This window comes from Anabrus simplex, chromosome 11, assembly GCF_040414725.1.
Source record: "Anabrus simplex isolate iqAnaSimp1 chromosome 11, ASM4041472v1, whole genome shotgun sequence".
NCBI classification, from domain to species: Eukaryota; Metazoa; Arthropoda; class Insecta; order Orthoptera; family Tettigoniidae; genus Anabrus; species Anabrus simplex.
In genome coordinates, this window is record NC_090275.1 from 74,522,484 (window position 1) to 74,550,117 (window position 27,634).

Sequence of the window (27,634 nt, forward strand, 5' to 3'; positions counted from 1 at the left end):
TTAATTCAAAGATTTTTAATTGTAATTCACGAACAATTCAAATTTTTATATTGAAAATATATAACTTTAGAATATTGATATTTTAAAGAAATTATGTTTAAAGTTGATAGAGTCAAGCTGGTGCTGGAAATGGGGTTGTAGTTGTAGTGAACCTAAGAAAATTTTGAAGCTCTTGGCCACATAAGGGTGAATGTTAAAAAACTGGGAAATCTGCACATTAGGTCTAAACAAAGAACAATATATAAAGTTGCTCGACAAGAGCCAGCAGATGAAATGAGCCATTCCACTGGTTACTGAATACTTGGAAGATGGAGCATGAAGACACTTCATAAAAATATCCACCGTTAGTATCAAATGGATCAGGTAACAGCTGCTAAGCTCTGCTATGTAACCGAAAATAAACTTAATATGGGAATGAGCACTGTTTTTCTTTATAGTAAAATGCTTGCAGTAGGGGGCAATTCATCAAGATACCTGCTTTCATTTTTTAGAACACCACTGAGCCAGGATGATTCACTTCAATTGTGAATTATACAGAACTGTTTGCAAGCTTTCTGATCATAATTTACGTTAAAAGACTCACTATGGCAGTTAATTAACTTTTTACCTGGACCCTTCAGGTTCAAATTAACCTAGTTCCACCTTTTTTTTTTTTTTTTTTGCAATCTCTGGATCACATGGCTTTCACACTGAACAGTCCGACTCGTTGGCTGAATGGTCAGTGTAGTGGCCTTCGGTTTAGAAGGTCCCGGGTTCGATTCCCGGCCAGGTCGGGGATCTTAACCTTCATTCGTTAATTCCAATGGCCCGGGGGCTGGGTGTTTGTGCTGTCCCCAACATCCCTGCAACTCACACACCTCACATAACACTATCCTCCACCACAATAACACGCAGTTACCTTCACATGGCAGATGCCGCCCACCCTCATCGCAGGCTCTGCCTTACAAGGGCGGCACTTGGCTACAAATAGCCACACGAAATTATATACACTGAACAGAATTTCATCCTCCTCCTTCAAGATCTCAGGAATCTTCCTGACTAGGATATCTGTTAATTACTGGATAGAAACTTAGCTATCCATATCAATTTGATCTGATCCCTTGTTTGTTTTTAAGTGATTATTCCTTCATTTCTTCAAGCTATACACAGCATAGTTAAAAATGACAAATCCTAAGCATTTTACGGGCAACTTACACTGGCTCTATCCTGTCATGTCTAGCTGTGTGATGCCGCAACTCATTAACACGTGCGAATTTTCTACCACAAACGTGACATTCGAAATTCCTCTCCTTGGTGTGAGTTACCATATGCACTTGCAAGTAATACTTCCTTAGAAATGCCTTAGAGCAGATGAGACAGGTGAATGATCTAATGTTATCATGGGTCATCAGATGTTCTTTCAATATGCTTTTAGATCCGTACAACTTAGAACATATTGCACATTCAAAGCTCCGGTCGCGTGTGTGGACGCGCTCATGAGCTCGAAGATTCCAAGCATACCTAAAAAATTTATGACACAGTGGACATTCAAACTGACGAGCTGAATGTGCCGCTAAATGCTGTCTCAAGTTGCTGCGTCTCAGAAACTCTTTGTTACAAATTGAACACTTAAATTCTCTCTTCCCACTATGAACGACTGAATGAGATTTAAGGCTTCCTGGTTCACCAAAATACTTGAAGCAAATTTTGCATTGAAATTTTTCCCCCGACTGTTTTTTACCGTTATGGATTATTAAATGTTTGTTTAGGCTACCACGGTGAATAAAGCGCTTCAAGCATACATTACACTGATATTTTCTTTCTTCACTCTCATCTGACTCTGAGGTCTCTTTAGAAACAGAAGTAAATTTACAAGCGTTTCCGACTCCTGTATAGCTGCCGAAGTCACTGTGGAAGAATTCAGGTCCTGCATCTCCTTTAACAACTCTGCAACATACCATATTAAGAAGTATTATTAATAGAACTGAATAGTGAAAAAAAAAGAACTCAGCAATGAACTCTAGGAATCCACATTAAAAAAGCTTCATAATGCAGGTAAACTGAATAGACAAAATTTTAAAACTAAAAGGCACTAATATCTAGACACAGACTTCAGATACTTCATGCTTCTAGTCACTCAGACTGATACAACTGCAGAAGTAGAACATAATTTACTTTAGGATCCACAATACTTTAACATAATAACTGAAAAATTCTTCAAAGATGGAAGGTGTTGTTCATCAAATGAAATATTGAGATTTTCGAACAAAAACTCCACCTTTACAATACTGATATTATGCTTTTTTCTTCAAGTCAACATTAATAATTATCTGGACATTTTGTCCATTATTGCGGACATCTTCAGCCAATTTTACACAAAATATGTTAAAAATATAACAAGGACATTAGAAACACATTAAAAATTAAAATATGATTTGGATTCTGAATGTGTCAATATAATATGACATATTAAAGAAATGTCGAAGGGAACATTAAAATTGTAGATCCATGATAATAGAACATCCTATTAAGCTAAAAATTATGGCATAAGTGTCAGTAGTAGTTTTGATGAATGTCTGGCTATTGGACAAGTTCTTCATGTGATCAAACACAAAAGATTAGTACAAATCATTTGCTTCGCCTTGGTGCAGGGCAATGAACAGCGAAATGTTTTATTTGAAATGCATAAGGATGTCAGGTTGTGCCAAGAATTGAAAAGGTGCACTTAAAATGGAAATGAAAATGTATAAACAACTTTGAAAGTACGCAATGTTTGGAGAAACTTAACAAAAAGGTTACAGGCACATCCAACTACTTCTGTCTTCGCCTGTCCCATGTGGCACAGCCCGACTTGTGTGCTAGAGCTGAGTGTTGTGCGTGGAGGTCATGTGTGAAGAAAGCGAGCTTGGAAGGAAGAGAGTAAGGGGTTAGACCTAGTGGAAGGGGAGTAGGAGTGTGTTGATCTGTATTGAAACTTAGTCATGAGGAATTTATTATTTCCTCAAAGAGCACGTTCACATCATCAGAAATTGTAACTTGAAGAATAACAATGAAATATCAGTATTGTACAGTGGAGTTTTTGATTAAGAATCTCACAAGGTTACACTATCAACAATATAGGCTTTAAGATGGAATTTATTTCATGCATCAAATGAAAGGCACAGAAAAAAAGAAAATTGGTAAAATTAGAATTGAAACAAAGAGAGATTCTTGCCATTGATGCTTTGACGGCCCATAGTTATAGACATGATACTGTATAGGCTTTTGAGCTTATGCCACATCAAGAAATTACAGTGAAATTCTTTACGTTTCGCAGAGAACTGTGCTCTGCGTCTTCAGAAGAAACTCGTGACTGTCCACAAGAAAGGCTTCATAAACAAGAGAGATTATTTTGATATGCTTAATAAGAAAACATGTTTGATACTGGACGCATGATTCAAATTAGTACATATAACATACCTGATAATAAGATATTTTCAAATCATAGATTTCCACACATTATGCTAACCTACCATTGAAATAAAGTCTCTTCAAGGAAACACAGCTATATACAAAATATATTAGTGATAATAGTGGGCTATGCTTGCTGTTGTTTCTATCCAAATAAACTGTCTAGTTATAATGAAATTAAAATTAGTTTTGTATCATATTTAGTAACAATTCCTAGAAAAGATCTAGGTTCTAAATCGGAATATTTTATAATGAATCTCATTAAATTACTCCCATTTCTAACCTTAAATGCACCAAAAACGATGAAAAGTTACAAAAAAAGAAATCTTAAGAAATTTAAGCATCCAATATGCATTTTGTAAGTCAAATAGGATATTACACCCTCAAAAGAATAAAATACATCAATTAAAATAACTTCAGAATAATTGCATTTTTGAACATATTTTGTTTTATAAGGTTTGATCTACATTACTACACCTTATTCAGAACCAAACAAGGTCTTGTAAAAAGTGAAAGATGTAGCAACGTTCTTGTTAGTCAGTTTTGGAAATACGGCGAATTAAAGTGATAAACGAACTGTATACATACTTAGACACTATCGGTTTAATTACAAGGAAGTAATGCAACGGAATAAAACAAACAGAAAACCCGAAAATATAGGAGAAATTAGAAGATCGGTACACACAATATCTGGAGGCTCCTAATCTCAATAAGGTACTTTGCATGCTAGAGTTACATTGTCGATGTGTTGGCCAGTGAAACAACTTGACTACAGCACTACCAGCGCACGCAGCAGGATATTGCACATTGAGGAGAAACGCTTATGTTATGCATCAAATGCGGCGAGGCATTTACACATCTCACTCATGGAAGAGAGGAAATTCAGTATTGTATGCAGTGTGGTAAGTCTTTTACACACACACACACACACATAGGAGATTAAAGTTTGTCTCGTGCAGAAAAGACACTGTTAATACGCTGTAATTATCATCTGTCGTAAGGCATTCACAAGATGGTGGTGGCTATGAATGTGAGTGAAATGTATCATTCTGCAGAAAATGAATTTAATTTAATCGATATACAATACTTTGAAATCAGACAAGAGAATGAAAAGAAACTGGTGTGATGAAGTGCTTTCATCCATTAATGTTATAAAGCTGGCGTTGGATACCTTTAAAGAAGAGTTAACTAGACTGGTGAGTACTACACAACCTAGTATGGAACAAGCTACTTATGCCAATGCTGTACAGTCTAAAAATGAAGTAACAGCAACTAAGCATGTGGTTATAGTATCTCCAAAAGATGAAGATGAAGTTAAGGACTCTGAACAAACCTTTAGGCTACTGCAAACCACAACACATATCAAATCACTGATAGTTAGTGTTAAAAAAAAAATCAAAAGGCTACGAAATAAAGGTGTGGTTCTTGAGCTATGAAATGAAAATGAATGCAAAACTATGGTCCAAACATTTGAAGACAATACCTCTAAACTGAGAGCCTTTATTCCATGAAAGAAGAATCCCAGAATAATCATTCACGGAATTGAAGATAACCTCCCCGAGATAGAAGTGATTGAGTGCATTATCGAACAGAATCCAGCTGTGAAACAAATGTTATCCAAAGGCCAAGATGACATACGACTATGCTTTATGAGAAAGTAGCGAGATGGCAGCACCCAATATGCGGTCAGTGAAGTTACTCCTACCGATTTTAAAACATTCACGAGTTGCAAAAAGCTTTATATTGGATACATGAGCTGTATGTTCAATGAATATGTTTCAGTCATCCGCTCTTTCACGTGTCATGGTTTCGGACATTTCTCTACTGACTGCAGAAAGCAAGAGACCTGCTCCTATTGTTCACAAGCTCATAATATCGATAGTTGTTCCAAAACGAAGATTGAGTGGGTAAACTGTAAATTTCAAAACCAGAAAATTACTTCAAGAAATCAGCATGGCACACTAAACACTCAGCATCCTGCTACTTCTATAGACTGTTCAATTTATAAGAAAATATTAAATATCATTAAATCAAGATTAATCTAATCAAGGTTAATCTATTAATATATATCTATTAATTAATTAATTAATCTATTAATATATATGCAAAATTTGAGTAAATCGCTTGTGCCTATCCAGGAGCGTCTCCTTAACATAGGACGTGATGAACGAACAGTTTTATGCTTATAGGAACCAAATGTTGAGGAAAGATAAAGTGGTTGGATTTGGTCAAGAATTTCAGATTCATGTATCCAGAAATAATATACCTGAAGAACAGATTCATGCAGCTATTTTAACAAAATCGAAAACTGTTTTAAAGTTATCACAATACTGCCCTGCTGACAGAGTTGTTATTTGCACAACCTTCAATCAGTGTGAACTTTATATATGTAAATTCTTATTTTGATTCCACAAGGGACTTCAACATCAATATAAATGTCCTTTAGTGGATATATGATGATTTGAAAGGAAAACCAATTCTTTTCACTGGTTACATAAATGCCAAACACGGATCATGGGGCATCACTATCGAAGATTCTCGAGGAAAAATCTTTTACGACTTTTGTAGCGCCAGTAATCCTTCCCTTTTCCTTTTATTTTAGACCGGAAAGTAAGTGATCTTCCAACACTTTTGGACCACGCTCTAATCACTGTGACTATACAATCTGTGCCAAGCAGGCCTACTATTAATGCTTCAAATTATCTGACAAGTTTATATAGAACAAAAAATGTGAAGTGGGACCACTTTCATTTGACAGCCAGAAGAAATCTTGGGAAAATGGCAACTAAGATAGAGGCCTGCAAATCCATGAATGGGTTGAATGAAATAGTAAAGTGCTTAAATGAAACCAAAATAAAGCTTTCAGAGGTTAACTTACCTAAGATCTCTCAAAAGCCATGTAAACAATTCTAGTGGAATGAAGAACTTTTTAACTTTGGAGCGAGTACTGGCTTGTCACAGACAATATAAGAGAAGTCTCTGCCCTCTTTTACGTCAGAGATATGAAGAAGTATACTTGAAAACTAAGGAATATTATAGAAAATTAATACTAAAATGGAAATCAGTACGTTGGAAGGAATTTTTTCTTCTTCAATGAACCCTTGGGGGCATATTTATAAATTATCCAAAAACCAGGAAATTGAAATACCAACCTCACCTCAATTGAAACTGAAAACGGCTACACAAAAAATTTCTGATACCACCAACGTTCTGATAAATACACTCTTCTTAGATGAAAAAGATGACTTAGAACAACAAGCATCAATTAAAAAGTTGCCAGAAATTCCTCCTGATACTGAAGATGATGCACCAGTTTCACAACAGGAAGTTGAATGCATTATCCTTTTGCAGAATGACAAGAAAGCTCCTGGTTGGGGAGCTAATATGCTAATATAACAAAAAATATTCACTACTGTTTTCCTTCCTTATTTGTCATTCTGTTCAACAAATGTCTGGCTCTACACCATTTTCCAACATCTTGGAAATTGGCAGTTGTTAAAATAATCCCATAGGGAAGTTCTCTAGTTCATTTTCCTCCCAAATCATTTACACCAATTTGTCTTCTACCTGTGTTTGGAAAGATCTTAGGGAAATTATTCATTGATTATGTATCACACCGTATTTCTATGGTTTACTAAGTTACAATCAGTATGGCTTTACCCCGCAGAAATCAACCGGAGATGCTGTTCTTGACATAGTAGAATGGATCCAAGGCATATTTTCAATGAAGAAAGTGCTGTATTAATTTCTCTGGACATAAGTGGTGCATTCGACAATGCTTGGTGGTCCAAACTTTGACCCAGTTAAAAGAGAAATGATGCCCAAAAAATCTCTATAAACTAATTCAGTCTCAATTTTGCAAACGAAGAGTGAAGCTTCAGATTAGAACAGCAGTCTCCACAAAATATGGTTCCGAAGGCTGTCCACAAGGATAAACATGTAGGCCTGGTTTCTGGAATATCCTTTATGATGACCTCTTACAGCTAATTCTTCCAACGGGATGTCGAATCATTGCCTACACCGATGATGCTCTTCTTCTAATTGAAGCTGAAAATGTGAGAGATCTTACTGTTTGAACAAATTCTGCCTTGTGTAGCATTTTTAACTGAGGTGAAACTAACAAACTGCAATTTAATGCAATGAAGACCAAAGCGATGTTTCTCATGAGAAGAAAACAGAAGGAACCAAGAATAATTATGATTGGACATTAGATAAAAATTGAGGATCAGTTATCATTTTTGGGCATTACCCTGGACAAACAACTCACATTCAGAACTCACTTCAAAACTTAAAAATTAAAGCCAGTAAATTTTTACAGGGACTAACTGTTGCATGCACCATTGTGGGAAATGAATTCAGAAGTACTTAAATTAATTTATTACACAGTATTTGTGCCACTGATTCTATACTGTGCCTCTTCTTTCTGTAACACACTGGGAAAGAAATGAGCCCAGAAAAAAATTATTGGAAATCCAAAGACGCTTTGCGCTCCGGATCTCCCGAGATTACAGGACAACTTCTACCAATGCAGCACTTATTATTTCTGGAAATGAGCCGCTCTTTTTGACTGCACTTGGACTAGCCAAACTGACATTACTTAAGAAAAATAGGCCATCACCTCAGCCTATCATCAATACTGTTATAGAAAAACAATGCCACTTTTACAGTCTGGTCATCCAAGATTGTTCAAGAAGATTCTCCGTAACAAATGCATAGACACTCATGACTGCATCATTGGTACTGATGGTTCTCGTACATCAAGCAACGACGGTAAGGACCTTGTTGTGTGTGCTTTTGTAGTCTATGAAAATGAAAGTGAAGTTTCTACAGTGCAGTATAAACTATCCTCCTGCTGACCAGTCTTTCAGCCAGAACTACTAGCCATTAAATGTGCAATACAGTGGTGTCATGACAACAACAAAAGGGTCCAAATACTTTGTGACTTACAAGTTACATTGAAGTCTATAGACAACAAGTATAATATGAACCGATTAGCAGTTGCTATAAGAACTATAGCTCACCGAAACTGTCATATCTGCATTTCCTGGATTTGCGGATATACTGGATCCAACGGAAATGAGAGAGCTGATCAACTAGCAAAAGCTGTTGCTCAATCAAATCTGGAAGTCATGAATGACAGTTCTCCCTTATGCTATGCAAGAAGACAAATCAAAGAACATATTTTGAATCAATGGAACCTCCTTTGGACCTCTCCTTCAAATGGATCTGTTACTAGAAGAATATATATTCCCACAGTTTAAAACTGACTTCAGTGCAAACTTTGGTGCCAAATTTTGAGTTAACACAATTTATGTCAGACCATGGAATTTCAAATCATATTTTGAACATTTTAAAATTAATTTGACAGGTGAATATGCCAGTTTTTGTGGATCTACTCAAACAGTTGGTCATTTAACATTTGACTGTTCTGTGTTTACAAGAGCATGATTTGCTTTGGACTCTCATCTACCCAATCAATACACTTCACTTGTAAGCTATAAAAATGTTAAAGATAACACACATCAAATTCTAGGTGTAAGGTTCATTTCTAAAGATAATAGGCATCTTGATGTGTTTGGAGTGTACAGACCGGAAAAGGGGAATGCTGACGCTGATTCAGAATTATTTGATACGATTATCAGTTATGTGGGAAACAACATGGAAAGGAACATGATTGTAGCGGGAGATCTCAATTTACAAAATGTCAATTGGGAAAGTAATGCAGACGACAGGAAGCATGACCAACAAATGTCAAATAAGTTAATATGGGAAGGACAGCTCATTCACAAAGTGATGGAACCAACTAGGGGGAAGAATATTCTGGACATGGTGCTGGTAAAACCATATGAGCTCTATAGAGAAACCAAAGTAATAGATGGTATTAGTGATCACAAAGCTGTTTTTGTTGTAGTTAAAATATAAATGTGATAGAAAGGAAGGTCTTAAAAGTGGGACTACTAAGCAGTACCATATGGCTGATAAAATAGGCATGAGGCAGACTCTGGGATGTGTTTAAAGCAATTGTTGAGGAATGAGAAAACAGATTTATACCATTAAAGGTGGTTAAAGGTGGTAAAGAATGGTAAAAACCCACTATATTATAACAGAGAAGTAAACAGACTAAGAACGAGGTGCAGGTTGGAAAGAAATAGCATTAGAAATGGCTGTGGAAGTAAGGAGAAATTGAAGGAACTTACTAGGAAATTGAATTTAGCAAAGAAGTCAGCTAAGGATAACATGATGGTAAGCATAATTGGCAGTCATACAAATTTTAGTGAACAATGGAAGGGTATGTACAGGTACTTTAAGGCAGAAACAGGTTCCAAGAAGGACATTCCAGGAATAATTAATGAACAAGGGGAGTGTGTATGCGAGGATCTTCAAAAGGCAGAAGTATTCAGTCAGCCGTATATAAAGGTTGTTGGTTAGAGGGATAATGTCCAGTTAGAGGAAGTGACTAATACTAAAGAAGTATTAAAATTTACCTCATAACAAGAACATTTACAATACGATACAAAAGTTGAAAACTAGAAAAGCGGCTGGAATTGATCAGATTTTGGCAGATATATAGAAGACAATTGGTTGGGATTTAGTTTCACATCTGAAGTACTTATTTGATTATTGTTTGCATGAAGAAGCTATACCAAATGAATGGAGAGTTGCTATAAAAGCCCCTGTGTAGAAAGGGTGATAGACATAAAGCTAAAAATTACAGGCCAGTCGGTTTGACATGCATTGCATATAAGCTTTGGGAAAGCATTCTTTCTGATTATATTAGACATGTCTGCAAAATTAATAACTGGTTTGATAGAAGGCAGTTCCGGTTTAGGAAAGGTTATTCCACTGAAGCTCAACTTGTAGGATTCCAGCAAGATATAGCATAGATTTCCTGGACTCAGGAGGTCAAATGGATTGTATCGCGATTCTGTCTAAGGCATTTGATAGGGTGTATCGTGGGAAACAACTAGCAAAAATGAGTGTAATAGGACTAGACAAAAGAGCGACTGAGTGGAGGGTTATATTTCTAGATCTCAGAGTAGGCGAAGCTTTATTTGACACTATATTAAGAGGGGAATTCCTCAAGGCAGTATTATTGGACCTTTATATTTTCTTATATATATAAGTGATATGAGTAAAGAAAAGGAATCAGAGATAAGGCGTTTTGCAGATGATATTATTCTGTATAGAGTAATAAATAGGTTACAAGATTGTGAGCAACTGCAAAATCACCTCGATAATGTTGTGAGATGGACAGTGTGCGACGGTATGATAAACGGCGTTAAAAGTCAGGTTGTGACTTTCACAAATAGGAAAAGTCCTCTCGGTTCTAATTACTACATGGATGGGGTGAAAGTTCCTAATGGGGATCATTGTAAGTACCTAGGTGTTAATATAAGGAAAGACCTTCATTGAGGTAATCACATAAATGGGATTGTAAATAAAGGGTGCAGATCTCTGCACATGGTTATGAGGGTGTTTAGCGGTTGTAGTAAGAATATAAAAGAAAGGGCTTGTAAGTCTCTGGTAAGACCCCAACTAGAGTATGGTTCCAGTGTGTGGGACCCTCACCAGGAGTTCTTAATTTGAGAACTGGAATATTCCAAAAGAAAAGGAAAAGTAGCTCGATTTGCTCTGGGTGATTTCCAACAAAAGAGTAACATTACGAAAATGTTGCAAAGTTTGGGCTGGGAAGACTTGGGGAAAGGAGACTCGCTGCTTGACTAAGTGGTAGGTTTAAATTAAGAACTAGTGTTAGGTTTCATGGTCTACCCAATCAATACACTTCACTTGTATTGATTGGATGTATATGATGAGGTCTGTAAATTGATAGTAGTATGTTCCGAGCGGTCAGTAGAGAGATGGTGTGGAACGACATTAGTAGACGAATAAGTTTGAGTGGTGTCTTTAAAAGTAGGAAAGATCACAATATGAAGATAAAGTTGGAATTCAAGAGGACAAATTGGGGCAGGAAAGGGAGTTAGGGATTGAAATAGCTTACCAAGGCAGATGTTCAGTAAATTTCCAGATTATTTGAAACCATTTAAGAAAAGGTTAGGAAAACAACAGATAGGGAATCTGCCACCTGGGCGACAGCCCTAAATGCAGATCAGTAGTGATTGATATTGATCGAATGTTCCTGGCAGTTTTAACTTTGTCTCTCGAGAATGCTTCACAGCCCACATGATTAAAGGACAGCATTATTAAAGTAACAGTTGCTTAAAGTGGCATAACATATCAAAGTTTGAAAACCTGTATTTATTTTGGCTAGCTTGTAAGATATATAAAATAACTCCAGAATTATGATTAAAATATTCATTCTTAATTATAATTTCCATCCATATTGAATGAGAAGCTTTCTGGCCTCGAGAGGCTACTCAGATTTTTCCTTCAAAGCTGCTACTAATTATCCCACCCACCCAATTAACTACGCTTTTTCAAAATTTCACAGCGGTAAATATGACATACTCCAGGCCAAAGTAGTTTTAGTTCATAAAACTACCATAACGGGAACAACTTCTCATTGGACACAGATTGTAGTGTTCTGTATACTTTCACACAATTTTTGCTATGAGTTTTACATCACTCTGATGCAGACAAATATGGCTATGATAGGATAGCTAGACGCTTCAAAATAATTCTGAGAATGTCTCAATATTTAAAGTTAAAAACTTCATTATTGTTCCGTATTGAATAGAGAAATAAGATGTACAATATAATAGGTTAGGATCCACCTTTCAATACTCCGTAATAAGATGGTAAGAAGTAGTTACAACCTGTTTAATGGGACCGGTTTCAACACATTTTAAGTGTCATCATCAGCCAATTTTCGAAGATCTTAAAACAACTAGCACATTGAATACAGGCAAAAAATTAACAATGTATCATAACGTAGCAATTCAGTAAATGTTCAAAACACAATAATCACAGTCAAGAGAGTAAACAGAACATCACTATCTTGCGCCGAAAACAAATATAGCTGAAGTTCATAAGCAGGTCAAATATTCGCTTATGTAAAGTCGTTGCTAGGCAGGTCTTGTAGGCATTTGTTTTTCCGGCCGAAGAGCAAAAGGTGACGTGAATGAAGTCTTAGGAAAACAGTATAGGATTTAATTTCGTCAAATTTCAAAGTGGATATATAGGTTTTATAAAATAATTTAAAACGTTAAAAAAGAATAAAGCCAAATAAAAATATATTTAAAAAAATAGGGAGAAATAATGAAAGAAATACGAGGTTCAACTCGAAACAACTTGCCGTAGTAATTGATAAAGAAATGATAAATAGAGAAAGGGGGGACGTTAATTAGAGGGTGGTGATGGTGGTGGTGGTGGTGGTGGTGGTGGTTATTGTTATTAGAGGAAATATAATTGGGCAAAAATCCTTAATATAATATGAATTCGAAGAAAAAAGAAAAAAGAACCGACACTTCGAAAAATGAAGATATCGGTTAAAGGAAGACAAGGGCCACGAAGGGCGTGAAAATGAAAGACTCCCTAGCCCTCGCAAACCTAATAGCATCGGGGTCGGAAAAGAACAAGAATTGACCAAGGGAGGTCGGACAGGATAGATGAAAGTGAGGAGCCTGGCACAAGTAAGTGGAAGCAATGCCAGGACTCAGCTAAGGGCCCCGTGGTCGCCAATCCACGCTCTGAAGTTCAGAGCCCCTGGGGGATGGAGGATGGGAAGGAAAGAAAAAATGAAAAAATGGAAGGGATCCGATACTTCGAAAAATGAAGATATCAGCCAAAGGAAGACAAGGGCCACGAAGGGCGTGAAAATGAAAGACTCCCTAGCCCTCGGAAAACTAATAGCGTCGGGGTCGGAAAGGAACAAGAGTTGACCAAGGGAGGTCGGACAGGATAGATGAAAGTGAGGAGCCTGGCACAAGTAAGTGGAAGCAATGCCAGGACTCAGCTAAAGGCCCCCGTGGTCGTTAACCTACGTTCCGAAGTTCAGAACCCCTGGGGGATGGAGGGTGGGAAGGAAAGAAAAATGGAAGGGATCTGATACTTCGAAAAATGAAGATATCAGCCAAAAGAAGACAAGGGCCAACGAAGGGCGTGAAAATGAAAAACTCCCTAGCCCTTCGGAAACCTAAAAGCGTCGGGGTCGGAAAGGAACAAGAGTTGACCAAGGGAGGTCGGACAGGATAGATGAAAGTGAGGAGCCTGGCATAAGTAAGTGGAAGCAATGCCAGGACTCGGCTAAGGGCCCCGTGGTCGCCAACCCACGCTCCGAAGTTCAGAGTCCCTTGGGTGAGGAGGAGGAGAACTAAGGAGGATCAAGGGGGGTGTTGCGGAAGGGGGAAGTGGCATGAGAGGGTGTTGTGTAAATTGTGAAAGATTGATTCCTTATTTGTTGACTTCAGGTTATTTAAAAAGGAGATGAGAAAATCGAAAAGGGGATTGGGTTTCTCAGAAATATCATTCAGATTAAGATTTGGATTGAAAAACTGGTCAAGGTGTATAAAACAGTTTTCGGTGATGTCTAGGAGAGGGCCTTTATTTAGAGTGCTGAGAATTTCAATATCCTGGTTTATTGTAGTGAAAGCATGTTTTGTGTCATGTATGTGTTGTCCCACTGCCGAAAATCTGTTGTGTTTTATTGCATTAACGTGTTCAAAGTACCTAATTTTGAAGTTGCGACCAGTTTGACCTATGTAAGAAGAATTGCAGTTGTGGCACTTAAAACGGTATACGCCTGATTTAGAAAAGACACTTGTTCTATTTAAGGAGTGGGAATTATGTAATAATTCAAGGTTTCTATTATTAGTTCGAAAAGAAATCATAGTATTATGTTTTTTGAAGACATTAGCTATACTATAGGTATTTGCATTGAATGTGAATGTGGTGTAAGCAGCTGGTTTGGGAATATCTTTTAAGAGTGTTGTGTTAGGGCGGTGTCTAAATTTGTTAATGATTTGTTCAATAAAATAAGAATTATAACCGTTAAATTTGGCAATAGAGCGGATGATGTTTAGTTCTTTATTTAAGTTATCCTTTGATAGCGGAATTTTGAAGGCGCGGTTAACCATACTGTTGTATGAAGCACGTTTATGTGACTGTGGGTGAAAAGAGTCTTGTTTTATGGTATTAGCTGTATGTGTGGGTTTTCTGTAAATCATATATGATAATGAGGAAGGTAATCTGTTTACTTCGGAACGTAGGTTAACGACCACGGGGGCCTTTAGCTGAGTCCTGGCATTGCTTCCACTTACTTGTGCCAGGCTCCTCACTTTCATCTATCCTGTCCGACCTCCCTTGGTCAACTCTTGTTCCTTTCCGACCCCGACGCTATTAGTTTTCCGAGGGCTAGGGAGTCTTTCATTTTCACGCCCTTCGTGGCCCTTGTCTTCCTTTGGCTGATATCTTCATTTTTCGAAGTATCGGATCCCTTCCATTTTTTCATTTTTTCTTTCCTTCCCATCCTCCATCCCCCAGGGGCTCTGAACTTCAGAGCGTGGATTGGCGACCACGGGGCCCTTAGCTGAGTCCTGGCATTGCTTCCACTTACTTGTGCCAGGCTCCTCACTTTCATCTATCCTGTCCGACCTCCCTTGGTCAATTCTTGTTCTTTTCCGACCCCGATGCTATTAGGTTTGCGAGGGCTAGGGAGTCTTTCATTTTCACGCCCTTCGTGGCCCTTGTCTTCCTTTAACCGATATCTTCATTTTTCGAAGTGTCGGTTCTTTTTTCTTTTTTCTTCGAATTCATATTATATTAAGGATTTTTGCCCAATTATATTTCCTCTAATAACAATAACCACCACCACCACCACCACCACCACCATCACCACCCTCTAATTAACGTCCCCCTTTCTCTATTTATCATTTCTTTATCAATTACTACGGCAAGTTGTTTCGAGTTGAACCTCGTATTTCTTTCATTATTTCTCCCTATTTTTTTAAATATATTTTTATTTGGCTTTATTCTTTTTTAACGTTTTAAATTATTTTATAAAACCTATATATCCACTTTGAAATTTGACGAAATTAAATCCTATACTGTTTTCCTAAGACTTCATTCACGTCACCTTTTGCTCTTCGGCCGGAAAAACAAATGCCTACAAGACCTGCCTAGCAACGACTTTACATAAGCGAATATTTGACCTGCTTATGAACTTCAGCTATATTTGTTTTCGGCGCAAGATAGTGATGTTCTGTTTACTCTCTTGACTGTGATTATTGTGTTTTGAACATTTACTGAATTGCTACGTTATGATACATTGTTAATTTTTTGCCTGTATTCAATGTGCTAGTTGTTTTAAGATCTTCGAAAATTGGCTGATGATGACACTTAAAATGTGTTGAAACCGGTCCCATTAAACAGGTTGTAACTACTTCTTACCATCTTATTACGGAGTATTGAAAGGTGGATCCTAACCTATTATATTGTACATCTTAATGTCTCAATATGAATGGCGACTAAGATCCAGTAGGATCTGCAAGAAATCTTATCCAAGAAGAGAGTAAATATAAATAAACTTACGGCAAATCACAATCCACTGTTATAATTGGCTCCACGATACTGTTATCGTAATCATTTTCACTTTCCATAACCTGCAAAGTAAAACATGAAGTCTTTGATGAATAATAAGCTGATATTAATTACTAACCTATTTCCTATACTGCTTAACACTTACTACAAAGTCTGAAATTAAGAATTATACCCATGTTAGTAATAATATGATGTTTTAATCTTCTTTCCTGGCAAATTTGATAATTATCTCGCAGTTGGCACTAATTCACAACTAAGTATTTTTTATTTTCCACCTTGTTGATACACTAAATTGCTTAAGGCAACTTATTGGTTAAAAGTGGTACATGTTTCGTATATTATAAACATCTTCAGCCACATTAACACTGTTTAGATGAAAAATTCATATAATGACAAAGTATCAATGCTTTAGAGGAAGTGTCCTTAAAATTAAAATAAGAAGATTGGCAATATTAAAAACAAAATACTTAAGAGAAATTAGATAAATTCTTTCTACATTTGAAAGCAGTTGTCAAGGAAACACTTGTATAATAATCCATAGAGAATATGTCCTAATGATCATTCTTTTCTTAAAAATTCCATGCAAAAAAGGCCAATTTATAAATGAAAAATTATACATTTATAAGTAATTGTCAAAATGAAGAAATCCAGATTTCATAATGTGGCTCCTATAACTATTGCAGATGAAATATTACTAATTTCTAGTTGTCAATTCCTTTTAAACCTGCTTTCCTCTGGAACAGTATCTCCTGTCACTTTTTTACAGTCTTGTGTCTGGTAAAGTAGTGATGATGTGTTCTCTCTTGTTCATGTACTTGAGAAGGTGGAGGAGCGGGGATATTGGTGTGTCATGAACTTCCTTGTTGTTATCTTCAGCTTCAAAGGAGGAGGAATACGTCGTAGGGCTATCTGGAGGTGGAGAGATTCCAATTCTTTTCTTGTGATCTTTTTCAAGCATTTTCAAATATATCAGAATTTTATCATATAATGGGTTCTTATATTCTATAGCCTCATTAAGGTTATCATTTTTCTTTACAAGTTGGTCTAGATGAATGTATAGATCTTCATATGTATTCATTAAGCTGTCCTTTTTTAATTTTTTTTATGATGGTCAGGTCTTGTTCTATGTTGGTAAATTTATGACCTGTGGTAGTCATGTATGTTCCCAAAGCTGAGAATCTTCTATGTTTTTCAGTATTCACATGTTCTAAATATCTTACTTTAAAATTGCGGACAGATTGTCCTATATATGTATTCTAGCACTCAAAGCATGTAAGTTTTTTTTTTAAATTCGTTAGGGCCATCTATGGACCACGGTGCTTGTGTTTTAGCTGTTTCTTGAAGTCATCGTCGTTGTTTGCCACAATTGGTGTTCTTAGCGGCTGGTTTGGCAGCTGTTTTCTTGTTGGTACCTCGAGCTTTCCTGATGGCCCAGTAGTCCTTCATTTTCCGGCTAAATTCAATCTTACGTTCCTCAGACCATTTCCTGGTCTCGTCTTTTGGTCTGTGGGTAACTTCTGTGAGGGATGTTACAAAGGATTTAGTTTTAAGAGTTGTATGATAGTTACTCCGATCAGCTATGTCGTTTTGATTTATGTGGAGTTCCGAAAGGTCCTTCTCCACTTGCTTCATCCACACGAACCCAGTAGCTTTGCCCTTGTTAGCAGCCTTGAAGATCCTATGAGATAATCTATTTGAGTCCATTCTGGATAGGTGTCCGTAAAAAGCCAGTCGCCTTCTTCTGATGGCATCTATGAGATTTTCTTGGTGTTTATATAGCTCACGATTTGGTTGATACCATCGGCTTCCATCTGGTAAAATTCTTGGTCCCACTATCCGTCTCAGGAACTTTCTTTCTTGTACCTCGAGGGCTCTTAGTGGGGTCTTCTTAGTTAAATATAGACACTCTGCTGCATAGAGGACTGACGGTCTGATTACTGCATTGTAGTGTCTTAGTTTGACATTCATCGACAGATTTTTTGAAGCATACAGCTTTCTACAGGCATGGTAAGCCTTATCTAGTTTGAGTCTCCTGTGTTCAAGAGCCATTGTTTCGCTGAGGTCCTCTGAGAACCATTCCCCAAGGTACTTTACACTTTTGACTCTCTTGATGTAGATATTATCACTGACTCTCATCTTTCCAGGGGCATCTTTGATGTTAGTAACAAACTCGGTCTTTCCTATGTTGATCAAAAGACCCGTTTTAGCCGCTATTGAGTGCAGTGTTTGGAGCTGAGTAGTAGCCTCCTGTATGTCATTTGCCAATAAAGTCAGATCGTCTGCAAAGGCTAGGCATGGTATCCTCAGGTTGTCTGCTTTAATCCCCATCCGTAATCCAGTGTTCTCTGGAAGGAATCTCATCCACTCTCTAATTATCTTTTCCAGAACGCAGTTAAATAATATACATGAGATGCCATCTCCTTGTCTCACCCCTGTTTTAATGGCGAAACTCTCCGAGAGTTGTCCTCTAAACTTTACTCTGGCTGTGGTATTGTGCAAGGTTGCTTGCACCAGCCTGTTGATCTTGTCGTTAAGTCCTAGTTCTCTTAATGTATTGTAAAGAGTAATTCTATCTACTGAGTCGTATGCTTTCTGGAAGTCGACAAATATAGCTACCCATTGTCGAGCTCTTGATTTGCTGTATTGAAGGATGGTCTTCAGATTTTGTATCTGCTCGGTACAGGACCTCGATGCTCTGAACCCTGCTTGATATTCTCCTAACTCTTTATCCAACTGTCTTGTGACATGGCGTTCCAGAATCTTGGAAAATATCTTATAGGTAACAGCAAGGAGTGATATTCCTCTGTAGTTACTGGGATCTGTTTTGCTTCCCTTCTTGTGGATTGGATGGATAATGGCTGACGTCCAATCATCTGGGAGCCTCTCACTAGTCCATATGTCCAGAATTACTTTATGTATGCTCCTGAAGGTGTGTTCTCCGGCATGTTTTAGCATTTCTGCTACTATCCCGTCTTCTCCAGAAGCTTTATTGTTCTTGAGTAATTTAATTACATCTCTGACTTCTTCATACGTTGGAGGAGGGATAAACTCAGTTTATATATTCCCGAATCAAAAAAATTATCTTTTTCCGAGAGATATACTGAATCATGGTTGAAAATACTCTTTTTCATGTCGGTTAAGCCTGGTTTTACAGCAGGACACCAAACAATGCCTCGCTCTCAGGTAATGGTTCCCTAGGACACCATGACTGATTTACAGGGGATTTTTCATTGAAAGTACATCTGTCAGACAGTCGACATCAGTTGTGGCCATGTCTTGCACTCCTTGTAGGACTGCAACTGGCCAGGCACCAGCTATCCACCACTACTGCGATACTTGGTAAAGTGTGTATGAGAGAGAAGAAGCGTTTTTGGCGAGATTGGACTAATAAAGCAAAATCCGCAATCACCGCTTCCATAATAAAACATAATATGATGAGAAAAATAATAGTGTGTATTCTACAATACAACACTTTGCATACATGCACATCCATTCACTCTTTTTCAGTAACTACACGGGATGAGACATTTATTTCTGTTTGGGCTGTAAAATTTCTGTATGTGGAACCAAGGTCCACAATCTGTTGTTAATTTTTTGTGATCTTTTTCTGTTTTGCAATATATATTATTGTACTATATTTTGGAATGTCTGTTGTAATCGGATTGCAACTCTGTTACAGACATGTGCCACCCTGCACAACACCACTTCCAAAGTTAAGTTTAGAGGGGGGAGGGGGTATGTAAAAACAAAGACAGACTGCGAAGACTGGGTGGAATACTTTCATAAATTATTAGCTGGGGATGACAAATGGAGAGAAACAAGAGGGAAATTAGTCATCCAGAAGGGATTAGCGGTGGAGATCTATCAGCTGGATAAAGAGATAACAGGGGAGGAGATAATGGAAGTGGCAGGAAAAATGAACAAGTCAGCAGGAAGTAGAAACAGGATAAATAACGTATTTTGGAAAACATAGTGAAAAATAGGCAGATGAGAGAGGGTATAGTGAAGTTATTTAATAAGGTATTTGAGAATGGAAGGTTTCCAAAAGAATGGCAAAAGGAAAAAAAAACCTACAACCTGTTTTCCAGTCATTGACCAGGTCAGGGATGGAATGAAGCCCCCATCTTGCGACGAGGATAGGAATTGTGCCGGCTGCCGAAGCCTGTTGCAGTACTCTGGGGCAATGATTAATGACTGACAGATGAAATGAAATGATACCGGAGAGTGTTCCTGGAATGAAAGATGACAGGGAAAACTGGCGTACCCCGAGAAAAACCTGCCCTGCCTCTGCTTTGTCCAACACAAATCTCACATGGAGTGACCGGGATTTGAACCACGGAACCCAGCGGTGAGAGGCCGATGCACCGCCGTCTGAGCCACGAAGGCTTTCGGCAAAAGGGAATATATGCCCAGTCTACAAGAAGAAAGGAGATAGATATCTTCTGAGTAACTGTAGAGGAACTGTAACTGAGAGGATTAGGAAGGGTAGAAGGACGACTGACAATATAATGCTAGTTAGGATTATTCTTGAGAAATATCTGAGGAAATAAAGAGGGAAAGTAAGTGTTTATAGCAGCTATTGATTTCAAAAAAGCATTTGATACAGTGAGTCAAAGTGCGATGGTTGAAAAATTACAAATGGTTGGGGTCTCAGGAAAAGTGATATGTGCGATAGAGGCTATATATGGGACTGTTTACTGCTGTATTCGGGTTGAGGAAGGAGTGGTAAGTGAGCTGATTGAATGTGACATGGGTCTGAAACAGGGTTGCAAATCATCCCCTATTTTATTTTTAATATTTATAAATAATATTTTGCATGGCCACTTAGGAGATGAATGGGTCTGCCCTGTCATAGGTGAGCTAGAGTTCCCAGATCTGACTTTTGCAGACAATATTTTATTACTAACGTTATCGGGGGAGGTTTGCAAAAAAGCCTAAATATGGTCTCAGAATATGCTAAGAACTGGGCGCTGAAAATACACTGTAACAAGACTAAGATGTTGCTAGGCCAGAAAAATAGAACTAGAAAGGGCAAGGGGATAGTGCAGGGCAAGATAATTGAGGAGGTGGATAAGTTGGAATATCTGGAGGTCTTTATCAATAAAAAAGGGGGATAAAAGAACAGATCAAAAGAGCTAAGAGGAAAGGATTAGCAGCTATGTCAGTCATAAAAATCTTGGAAAACAAATTCCCGGGAATGAGGTATGAAACACAAAGGTTGGTTAATAAAATGGAGGTCCTAAGCAGAGTTCTTTATGGTTCTGAGGTGTGAGGGTGTTGAAAAGAATAGAAATAAGCTAAATCAGATAGCTAGTAGATTCAGTAAGACGGTGATGAGTGTTCTGCTTTGCACTGTCAGTTCTGGGGCGATAGTAATTTCCGGGGAGAATATGGAAGTAGAAATTGTGAAGAGGGTACTGAGATATTGGTGGACATCGCCATAAGATATATCTGTGTCAGTGCGACATAAAGCAAATAGCAAAAAAAAAAAAAAAAAAAAAGTATTGGTGGCAATTATGGAGAGGGAGAGGTGGCTTACTGTTGCAAGCCGCTTTCCAGTATCATATTGCAAGTAGGTATAGTGAATGCTGGGCTAATAAGGTAAAAAGGATTATGGAAGGTCTGTAAATAGGATACTTGTGGTCTGAAGACTGAAGTACAAGGTGTAGAGGCTTATAGAGGATTGTTATAAGTGTTATAACTGCAAACTTGGAGGGAGGAATGCTGGCAAAGACCAACACTAGAAATATTTAATAGGATTAGTTTAGTTAATAGGATAAGAATTAGCAACGTAGACAGATCGGTAACAAGTGGTTGCTAGGCTTATATATGAATAAGGGGTGGATAAGAAATAAAGGTACAATGGTATGCATTTTGTGTGGTGAAGTGGGGCAGATTACCATTTGATATTTGAGTGTAAAGGAACAAAAGGAGTTAGAGAAAAGTTACTGAGTGAGCCTGGCATTGGACAAAAAATTGTGTGGCTTGTGAAAGAATGGAAATGTGTGGGTAGTGTATGTAAATATTTAAGTGCTGTGAGAAACTTATGTATAAAGAAATTAAGAGTAGGGAATATTTATAGGAGTGAAGGGTTTAACAAAGGTAATGAATGGTGGTGTCTTTTTGTATGTGCTTTTTAATATTTTCTTATTGTTTTGTAGAGGTTCTCGTTTGTTCTGGTGCTTGATTGTGATGTTGGGTAATGGTAAACATCATCCCGTGGCTTGTTGTGATGTTTGAGTACATAAAATGAACTAAGTGAGAGACAGAAGGACGTGTTAGCCGTTGGGAGGTGGGAAGGGGGAGGGTGCGATGCAAGAGAGGGAATATCATGTTGACTTAGCTCAAGTTCAATTTGTCATACTCAACATGTGTAACCTTTTTTTATGTTTATTTCCTGTACGTAGCTGATGGAGATATCTGCAGGGTTGTGGAAGGAAAAAGGTATAATTGATTGATTGATTCTCAGCCAAAAACCAGAAAGGTCTGATAAATCAAAATCAGTCTTGATTACTATCAAGGGGTCAAACCTCAGCTGACAGGCTAGCTAGGCGAATGTACTGCTATAGTGCAGCCAGACCGCTAAATTTTTCCTCCTCATTGACACCATCACTCCTCTGCTCTTGGCATCCTTATTCCCTATTCTTAACTTCTTTCTTCTTCTTCTTCTTTTATGACCACATAGGATCACTTTAGTCAGTCCGTCGTTCAGGTCTCTTTGAAGGGATTGTTCGGGCTTTGCGGTCCTCCCAGTACTTCTTCAGACGCTCCGATCTTCGTGCCCTTTCCTCAGTTGAAAATGTGCGTGTTGTTGGTTTGTTTTGTGTAAGGGTAAAGCAGAGGTTTGTATTCTTGAGTTTTGTATTCAATTTTATCTTATTTTTGGTGTCTTCTGTTGTAAGGCCTATTTCCTTCAGATCCTCTCTTACTTCTCTGATCCATTTACATCCTGTTGTGGTATTTTTTGAGACGAGATTGTGTTGTACTAGTTGTTTCAGAAGTCTCGAGTCCTGCATCCTCATGATATGTCCAAAGAATCCCAGTCTCCTCTTACGCATAGTATCTGTAATGGGTTCTAGCTCTTTGTACACGACTTTGTTAGGTATTAACCGCCACTGTCCATCTTTCTGATATTTTTTGTTGATACAGGTTCTTCCAATCCTCCTTTCAATTTTCTGAAGTCTGTCAGTCTTTGATTGTTTATTCAGGTAAAAGAGTGTTTCTGCTGCATATGTAGCTTCCGGTTTTATAACTGTGTTGTAGTGTTTTATTTTTGTATTTATTGATAGACATTTCTTTTTGTAGATATCCCATGTTAATTTTTGTGCTTTAGCTAATCTATTTGTTCTTACTTGGATTGAGATTTTTTCATTTAAGTTATGTGTTATTACTTCTCCAAGATATTTAAACTGAGTTACTATTTTGATTTCATTACCATTTATGGTGACTTCTTTTAGCTGTGTTGGTTTTTGGGGCATAATTTCTGTTTTTTCAAATGATATTTTGAGGCCAATTTTATTTGCAATGTTTTGAAGTTCTGATATCTGGGTTTTTGCTTCTTTTATGTCCACTGCTAGTAATGCTAAATCGTCAGCAAAACCCAGGCAATTTGTTTTGATTTTTCGGCCAATCTTTATTTTGGGGGGAGATTTTCTAAACCATTCCCTCATTACCATTTCTAGAGCACAGTTAAATAATAGTGGTGAGAGCCCATCTCCCTGCCGTAGTCCAGTTTTAATTTCAAATGTCTCTGATGTTTCCCCCCTAAACTTCACTTTTGACTTGGTATTGGTGAGAGTCAATTTTATCATGTTTAATAATTTGGGGTGTAGTCCAAGGTGTCTTAAAATTTTAAACAGAGATTCTCTATGGATGCAATCATAAGCTTTCTTGAAATCTACAAATGTTATCACCATATCTCTGTTTCTTCTCCTGTTATAGTCCATTATCAACTTAAGACTCATGATCTGATCAGGACAGCTCCTCCAGGGTCTGAAACCTCCTTGATATTCTCCTAGTTCTTTCTCAAGTTGTAAACTTATCCTATCCTAACTTCTTTATACATAAGTTTCTCATAGCACTTAAATATTTACATACACTACCCCACATTTCCATTCTTTTACAAGCCACACAATTTTTTGTTCAGTGCCAGGCTCACTCAGTAACTTTCCTCTCACTCCTTTTGCTCCTTTACACTCAAATATCAGATGGTAATCTGCCCTCACTTCACCACACAAAATGCATACCATTGTACCTTTATTTCTTATCTACCGGGAAACGAATGTGGTTAATTTTATAAAAAACTTGTCGGAAGAAAGGAAGGATTTTGAACAACCTGTGTGTGGATATGGCAGCCAAATATCCATCACTGTTGTACTACTGCAAATCACAATGATTTTTTCATGATAACGTGTTATCTGGGACATTCGAAATGTGGCAGGAATTGTCCTTTTTTTCCTGAACAGGAAAAGCATGAGTATGCCAAACACTTTCCAGAAACAGATCTTTTGGTAACCCTAGCATACCATGTGATATCTTGAAAAGCTGAATGCACGAAATCTCTTCACAAAGGGAGGCAACACGCACTTAATTTGTCAACTGGTTGAAAAGATATCACCTTAAAGAAAAAATAATTACTATTGTGAGGAGGAAAAATGATTGAAGATGGTGGCAGCAATTGGTTCCCTTTGTTGCAGCAGTTTTTGATCTCCAGTGAAGCTGATTTCTCTAGCAACATGAAATATTTCTTTGAAGAGTATCTTTCATAGTTTATCAAATGGTTGAGCAATATTCTGAAGAACAAATGGTTGAGCAATATTCTGAAGAAGATAACACTGACTATAGCTCATTCCATGTTAAGAAAACAGTATTGCTCTTATGGACCTTCAAAGAGTGAACACACCCCCTCCAAGACACCCATAATTCCTCGTGATTAAGGGATATTATACTCTACTTTTTAATGTATTCTGAAAGATAGATAAAAAGGATGAGGCATTTTTGCCCGTGGGTTATTAAAATAACGACATAACATTTTATTTTTCATAAATACATTCGTGGGGAGGAAGCACAATGGCGAGAACAACCTTCGTTGCCTTCCTTCATTTTCCTGCTTCTGTGAACCGCCAGCAGCTCACTTCTGTAGTGAATTCATCTACAGTATTTATTTGTTGCGTGTGCGTAATTGGGTTGAGTGAGCGTTATGCGATAAGCCAACGTGTGTAACTTCTTTCTTTAACATTAATACTGTGGGGTTTTTTTTTTTTTTTTGAGTCATCTACAGTATTTATTTCTTGCATCAGTTTTCTAACCTTTCTTGCCTGGAGAAATTTTATTAAATGCAATTAAATTCATCCCTCATCCCTCGAGCCCATAAAAATGATTTGTCTATTTTTCCCCCACAATTTGCCTTATACTTCAGTGCTGAAGTTCTTTATATGCCGTAGTTTACCTCCGATTCTGTACAAACAAAAAACAGCACATGTAAACCCTCCCCTCCCATTCCCTTTAGTTCATAAAAATAATTTGTAGCTTAGTTTCTTCCGCTTCTTGTCTTGAACTTAAATACTTAATTTTACAAATTTATGCCTCGCCGTTTTCCACTGATGGTGTTTAGCAGAGCCGTTCAATAAGGCAACCCTATTGTCATAAGAGCAATACTGTTTTCTTAATGTGGAATGAGCTCTAGTTCCCAGGAATTCAAAACCCATTCATGGCCAGAATATTATCTGAATTTACTTCTCTAGAAGAAGAAATTGAGCTGTCTTGTGATAATATACTGAAGGCCAAGTTTGACAGTAGAAAACTAACTCAGTTATAGATATTAGGAAAAGATGAACTACAATGAAATCTCCTCATTATCACATTTTCTCGCTTAGCACATCTTAAATTTGAAGTTCTGACTCTTATTATATTAAATCTATATAAAAATACCTCACTTACCGTGTCACGAATTTTCACTATTACCGCTTAGTATGATCACATTTTTCCTAGACCTGAAAATGTTATTTGTCATCCCTTATGAAAGAAACGTGATTTCCAACTTGAGTAAGAGCTGTCGTTGGCCCTGTGGTGTAGGGCTAGCGTGCCTTCCTCTTACCCGGAGGCCCCAAGTTCGATTCCCGGCCAGGTCAGGGATTTTTACCTGGACCTGAGGGCTGGTACAAGGTCCACTCAGCCAACGTGATGAGAATTGAGGAGCTATCTGATGGTGAGATAGCGGCCCCAGTCTAGAAGGCCAAGAATAACGGCCGAGAGGATTCGTCATGCTGACCACATGACACCTTGTAATCTGCAGGCCTTCGGGCTGAGCAGTGGTCGCTTGGTAGGCCAAGGCCCTTCAAGGGCCGTAGTGCCATGGGGTTTGTTTGTTTGTTTGTTTGTTTGTTTGTAAGAGCTGTTACCACAGTTGCGTGATTACAGAAAAAGGCCTTGGATTCCTGAACTTCATAGGATAAGTTGCACCTTCGGCGAGCAAGCTGTTAGCCTCAGGAATGTTCAATCTTGCTTGCCGGTTAGCAGCGAGGTTGGTGAATAACACAATGAGCCTGTTTGTGCTTGTATTTCGCATTTCATTAACACGTTCGCGGCCACTCGGATATCGGAAACCATTACCGTGGTACCGTAATACTTTTTTGTTTAAAGGAGATCATTTCTGTGTTCTTGTGCATTTTAGATAATTATTTTAATTATTTCAATATTATTTATGTGCATACGAGCCATGATGCACATGCTGCGTCAGCGGCACTACCGAAAAGGGTGCCGTTTGTCGCAGTATGTGCGTCATGACTGGTAATTAAGTGGAACGAGGAAAATAATGTTTTGTTCGATTGTAGAACTTCTTTACATAAGAAATAAGTTTTTGAATAGTTTACACAAAATACTGTGCAGTAGAATCTTATTATTGCTGTGTGAACTCCCTAAGCTGTACAATGTAACTAGTCAATACAGTGTGCTTCATTTCAGTGACATTTCCTCGCAAAATTACTCTTCTGCAAATGCGTTACATTCAGTTACAATGTTATTCAGAAAGTTGTCATTTGCAAGCAAGCGAAAATAATAATAGGTTTCGTGTCACTTGGCAGTGGAACCTTCATTCCCTGCCGACAAATAAAATTTGTTTCATTGATGACGAATCTCAACTCCAAGAAATAACCCCTGGAAATTTGGTGATGAGATATTACTTACGTCTTCCTCATCTTCTGTAAAGTGAGAATTGGGAGTAGACGCTCGACACACACATCCGTGATTAAAATTCTCACTCAGGTGGCTACAGTCACTTTTCACACTGTCATCACTGTTGTCACTATCAATGCTGTCACTGTCACTAGCATTCAATAGTGCTTCCATACTATCACCATTAATTGTAAATCGCCTGTTTATCCCGCTAAGACAGGGTCTCTTCCGGTGAGAAGATTCTGAAACTTAACTGTTCCCTCTTGACATCGCAGAAATGTATGCCGACTTGTAATGGCTACAGAGATTGTAACTAATAATTGATCTGATGCCCGGATGGTGCATATGTTTAATAACACCTTAACAATGCACGGATAAGAGGTCTGTTTGTTTACATACATATTGGCAGAAATACAAGCTTTAACATTTGGCGCGGAATGTGACGCACGTGTGTCGTCATTGGCACTGAGTGAAAGTGGAGTCATGACGCATATGTGTCGTCATCGGCCGCAAACGTGTTAAGAAGTTCAAAATTTTC

The 27,634-nt window shown here is 37.7% G+C and overlaps 1 protein-coding gene across 1 annotated transcript in view; it reads right to left on the reverse strand.

Moving 5' to 3' along the window:
• Positions 1 to 1,170: 1,170 nt before the first annotated feature.
• The window catches only part of LOC136883099 (zinc finger protein 60), a 63,201-nt gene continuing 36,737 nt past the window's right edge, over positions 1,171 to 27,634 (reverse strand). The window contains exons 4-5 of the mRNA XM_067155285.2: positions 15,916 to 15,986; positions 1,171 to 1,926 (exon numbers count right to left, since the gene is read on the reverse strand). Coding sequence (XP_067011386.2) covers positions 1,191 to 1,926; positions 15,916 to 15,986 — 807 coding nt within the window. The 3' untranslated portion in view covers positions 1,171 to 1,190. The remainder of the gene's footprint in view (positions 1,927 to 15,915; positions 15,987 to 27,634) is intronic.